This window comes from Adiantum capillus-veneris, chromosome 11 (genome assembly GCF_014529385.1).
Source record: "Adiantum capillus-veneris isolate H3 chromosome 11, ASM1452938v2, whole genome shotgun sequence".
Classification (NCBI taxonomy): Eukaryota; Viridiplantae; Streptophyta; class Polypodiopsida; order Polypodiales; family Pteridaceae; genus Adiantum; species Adiantum capillus-veneris.
This window is the reverse complement of record NC_140941.1, coordinates 32593015-32598624: the sequence shown is the minus strand read 5'-3', so window position 1 is coordinate 32598624 and position 5610 is coordinate 32593015. Positions and strand designations below refer to the sequence as shown.

The 5610-nt window shown below is 42.3% G+C and overlaps 1 protein-coding gene across 1 annotated transcript; it reads left to right on the top strand.

Annotated features, from left to right (window-relative positions):
- The first annotated feature begins 2213 nt into the window (after positions 1-2213).
- LOC147447077 (serine racemase-like) lies at positions 2214-5033 on the top strand. Its single transcript, XM_086522987.1, has 6 exons — positions 2214-2612; positions 2707-2793; positions 2954-3184; positions 4041-4114; positions 4296-4482; positions 4619-5033. Exons 1-6 carry the CDS (start codon positions 2437-2439, stop codon positions 4866-4868), a joined length of 1005 nt encoding a protein of 334 aa, XP_086379113.1. The 5' UTR covers positions 2214-2436; the 3' UTR covers positions 4869-5033.
- The last annotated feature ends 577 nt before the right edge of the window (positions 5034-5610 follow it).

Here is a 5610-nt window from a genome sequence, read left to right as displayed (position 1 = left end):
GCCTAAAAATTGTATTGTTAGATCAATTCAAAATCCCATCACAAAAGTTAACCTAAATCGGGTATGTGCTTCCCTTTTTTTCTTTGCGATTGTCACCAAATTTTATTTTTGATCTACTTAAATGAATTTTCTCTCTCTAGAATTGGCCATTCTAGTGAGAGAAAAATAAAAATAGTAGAAGGGCCAATTATGTACAATGGGTAGAGGAATGTATTCGTGAGCTAGAGAGCTTCAAAATTTGAATACATTCTTCAAAAATGCCAGCAAAAGCCTTCAAAAGTGAGAACAATAACCAAAATGTGGGAATGAGAGCCAAGGCATTATTATCCACACTTGCCAACCTAAAGCTATGTGGAAATAAGGGAAGTGGTCCACAAGCATCCCATGCAAAAGAGGAGGAGTAGGTGAGAGGAGTGGCTCTAAAATAAAACAATGCTTTTAGAGAACATAGGGTGAGTATTTTTGAAATAACTCAAGGTGTTTTTGTAAAAAGAGCCCACTTGGCTTATTGAAAATAGTGAGATGAAAAACTTTGTAGTTCAAAGTTTTCCATTTGAGGACCGTAAGTGGGAGATTTCTTTGTTTTTCAGTAGGGCTATTTTGGAGAGAGGAGGGAAACTTCTACTTTCCTGGTTCTTAAAACTCCAAGAAATCCTCAATCAAAAGGAAGCTCTCCATGCTCTTCTCAAGGCTCATCATCTCCTCTCTCTCTCTCTCTCTCTCTCTCTCTCAAGTCTCATCATCTTCCCACACAAGTCTTTATAGATGTGGTTACTCAAGCTTTTACGTAATTAATTACACATGTTATTACGTCTTAATGCTTACATATCTTCTTTCCAATCTGATTCTTACTCAATCCTCGTAGCAACCTTTGCCAAATTTTAGAGCTTTCATCTCTTCAATTTGTGCAGTTAAAGTGTGATTAGCTAGTTGTATTGATTAGAAGTTCTTCTTCTGAAGAAGAATTAATTAATACAAAGTCCTTTCGGAGGGAGGGTTGGCTCCAAAAATTTCAGCCCTCAACTGGTGACGAATTCTCTCTCCCTTTCTTGTAGTTTTGGTACATGTATCTGATGTGTGTTTGAATATAAGTTAATCCCGGCTTTGCAATTGTGTTGCACAATTGATTGATACTCTAGTTAATTTGTATTTTTTACTGCACTTTAATTCCAATTCTCTTATAGCGATCAAGAGTAGAAGAGAGAGAAGCTATGCTATTGGCAAAGGAGAGCATGAGAGAGGGTGCTCTCTTTGATGTGATAAAGATAATTGGCATGGGATAACCATACTCAACTTCCCTCCTTGGGCCTCCCCAAAGCCCCTCCAAAACACACAATTTTATTTTCCAACTAAAATGCCCTCTTTGATCCCAATTGGATCAAAAACCCCCAAATTGGCTCCAACCTTGTCATTCGCAATCCCCACCCTTGTCAGCAACAACCCGAGAGTCATCTCGAGCCCCAAAGTTTGGCTTGCTTGCTTGTAAATTTTTTGCAGTTGAAGCATGAAAACTCACATAATCTGTGCGATAGCGTTGTAGTTTTACCATAACTTCACCATTTTAAAACCGAATTGGGTGATGTAAAATTCGGACACATAATTCATAGATCATCATCCACAATCCAAACATCAATCTAGTTGCGAAGCTTCAACCCACACACCCTAGCAATGCCTTGTTCTTGATTAAAGAAACCCGAAAACTACAGAGCTATTCAGTATTCATCTGAAATGAGTGTATGTTGCCTAAACAAAATCGGATTGGAGTGTTGTAAAGCACACTTAATAGCTCGTGTGAGAAGCTATCAAACAAAACCTTGGAAAATTGAAACCAATCACATATGCACGCATTCGAGAGCTAACTTAAAAATTACAAACTAAGCCCTTGAAAAATATCAAAGTGTCCATAACTTCTCTGTCCGAACTCCGATCAGCGTGCCACAAAGGCAGGCTTGGATAGCAATTTGAGCACTACATAATCAACCCACTACATAATCAACCCAAAAACCTGCTCTATGGCATCCAACATCACACTTATTAGCCCCAAAATTCACATCTAACGTGTTACACGCTTATTTTTGCCTGCATTCGTGCCCCATCACTACGTTATTAATGTGCAGACTTCAAACTTGCATAAATTGCATTTCTTCGGTTTTTTTCCTATTGTGAAAGCGGAGCGACATGACATCGTTGTGCGAGTAGGAGGTGGAAATGGGTCTGCAACAGAGAGACTCTACCACCCCATCGTTCGAACCAGGCCTTAGTCGTCGTAGATCTTGGGTCCCTTTTTTCCCCATAGATCCTACCACTTGGGGTCCCTTTTTTTTTTTCCCCAGGGGGGCTATTTAAAACGTTGCTGTGCATTTGCGACAGATTGTGGAGAGAGAGAGAGAGAGAGAGAAAGAGAGAGGCAGAAGTTGTGACTGTGAAGGGAGAGCAATGGTGAATCTTGACAAGGCGAAGATGGAAGAGTATGCAGCTAGCCTGTCTTCTATCCAGGAAGCTCAAAGGCGAATATCTCCCTTTGTGCAGGAAACGCCATTGCTCACCTCCTCCTCTCTCGACCATCTCGCCCAAGCAAACCTCTACTTCAAATGCGAGCTTTTCCAGAGAGGGTATAGAACTGCACTCTGGCCGATCCACTGGTAGGGCATGCTCTTTGATGATGATGCCTAAAGGACATGTGTGGGTGTATTGTATGTCATGCAGAGGGGCGTATAAGTTCAGAGGGGCCAGCAACGCGGTGTTGTCTCTCCCGGACGATGTCGCGAGCAAGGGGGTCATAACACACAGCAGGTATGGAGAGAGAGAGAGAGAGAGAGAGAGAGAGAGAGAGGTCTTTGGAATTCACAGTTTATACACCTACACCTCTCTCTCTGACCTCCTGTGCTTTACACATATCTTTCTCTCTCTCTCTCTCGCCCCTGTGAGGACAATATGGTGTGTTGTTCTGCAGTGGCAATCATGCAGCTGCGGTGGCTCTGGTGGCAAAAATGCGAGGGATCCCGGCGTGGATCGTGATGCCGCACAACGCTCCCAAGTGTAAAGTGGAGAGCGTGAAGCGCTATGGCGGCAGCGTGTGCTTTGTGGAAAGGTGCATGGACACCCGCGAAGAGGCCTGCCGCAAACTGCAAGCAGAAACAGGGGGTTCCATCATTCACCCCTTCAACGACGCCCGCACCATCAGGTATTTGTCGCCGGCACGGGTAGAGAGAGAGAGAGAGAGAGAGAGAGAGAGAGAGAGAGAGAGACGTTTTGAATTCTGACTGAAGATAAGTCTTATTATGAGGGCGTTCACATCAGGTGCATTTCATTAGCATATCACCCAAACCGAGATCCAACTCCTGCTGGCTGTGTGTTAGCCCAAGGAGTGCAACGATAATGATGGCTTTCCCACTCCGGGGTAGACACAAGAAGATTTAGAAGTTTTCTCATGTAGGAAAACGGAGTCTTTTTCAGTGTTTTTTGTACGATGCATAACATCATGAGCTTCTACTCGAGAGGTACTGCATACCTAGCTAAGTACGATTGGGGGACAGGAGACCACCGGCGTTTTCCGGCTCCGGGGGTAGACACAAGAAGATTTAGAGATTTTCTCGTGTAGGAAAATGGAGTTTTTTGCAGTGTTTTCCGTTCTGTAGGATGCGTAACATCATGAGCTTCTGCTTGAGAGGCACTGCATACTTAGCTAGGTACGATTGGGGGCAAGCTATGTACAATTGGGGGCAGGGGACCAGTGTGAGAATTATTGTGAGAATTTGTTCAAAACTTCTTGTGGATGGGTCAGGAAAAAGGTAGACGTTCAGCAGCAACTTGAGCTGACCAATCCATGGATGGCAGTCTGAACGATATTATTATTATTTGATTTGACTGCAAGCCCACCACAGGCTATAAAGCTCTTGCGCTCACTTTAAACACTCTCTCTCTCTCTCTCTCTCTCTCTCTCTCTCTCTCTCTCTCTGTACAGACACATTTTGAAGAGGCTTACACTTTTCACTTGAGTTAACTATTTATTGCTCTCTTTTGACAATTCTTTGGTGCAGTGGACAAGGTACTATAGGATTGGAATTGCTTGAGAAATTACCACAACTTGACGCTATTGTTGTGCCCATAAGCGGTAACTTTTTTCATGATAGGTTGTCAATTACATGGATTTCTTGCCTTCTTGCCCTTAAGTTGAAAGGCAAATGATTGCAATTAGATATGGAGGTGCTAATAGACAACTTGCCTGCTGATTTTTCTGATGTGCTTCAAGTTGTGAGTGTTTTGACTTGCTTTTGGCCTTTTCTTTGATGTAGGTGGGAGCTTAATTTCAGGCATTTCTGTAGCAGCGAAAGCCATAAAGCCAGCTATTAAGATTTTTGGTGTCGAGCCCACTGGTGCGGATGATGTGGCGCAATCGAAGGCAGCAGGAAAACTTGTCATTCTCTCACAAACAAGCACAATTGCTGATGCCTTGAGGGGAAACTTAGGCCCTTTAACTTGGTATAGCTTCTTAATATTTTTTGCAATTTTGCTCCAAGTGTGTGTGTGTGTGTGTGTGTGTGAGAGAGAGAGAGAGAGAGAGAGAGAGAGAGAGAAATTTTCTAAGAAAGCATATTGTGAACTTTGCCCACACTAGGCCAATAGCACGTGACTTGGTGGATGATGTCATTACTGTGTCCGACGAGGAAATCGTGAGGGCGATGCGAATGTGCTACGAGATCTTGAAGGTGGTAGTTGAGCCAAGTGGAGCAGCAGGTTTAGCTGCTGTTTTGTCAACAAAAGTCCAGTCAAAGCGAACGGAATTCGAACTAAAACATATTGCCATCATTTTGACGGGTGGTAATGTGGACTTGAGCCTGCTATCTGACTTCTTTAAGGGAAATTAGAGAGCTAAATTTTGGGGCTCATCAGATTCACTACTTTTGGGATGAAGATAAGCTTGACCAATTCACTTGAAATAAATATGACAATAAGATTCATGAGGCAATTTGCAACATGTACTTGGAGATTTTTTTAAAAATAAATTAATATGAAAGATCGGTGTAAGGAGATATGGAACATACATCTATGCTCGTGTGCTACATTGGTCATTGCCAACCTTACTTTTGTATAAGAATGAGCTACACTTGAATGAGCTTCACTTGAACATATATCAGCCGGGAAAGACGATTTTCTTTTCCGGCAGATGGACTTAGCCGGAAAAGAAAATTGCCACTAAATGGAAAAAGAATCTCTTCTATGGACTTCTATGCTCTCACAAACACACACACACACAAACAACACTTATCTCAATTCTTTTTTTCTTGTTTCTTTTGAATGGGGATCTTTGTAGTATGGCTTTGCTTTTTGGTATTTCAAATTTGGCTGTTATGTTTGCACGCACTTGTTAATGCTAAATGTCATGTTTGCACGCGCTTGTTGATGCAAAATGTCAATCCAGAACTTTACATGGACTCATGTAGTGTATCTTGTAACCAAATTTATCCAAATTGGGGTTTCCAATTACTCACAAGTGGAGCATTGCTTCTTCCATATCGATCTCACACAATCCCCCAGGATGCCTTACACGTCCAATAAGGTTGCAATGACATGGACTCCCTTCACAAACAAAATGTTACTCCACCTCAT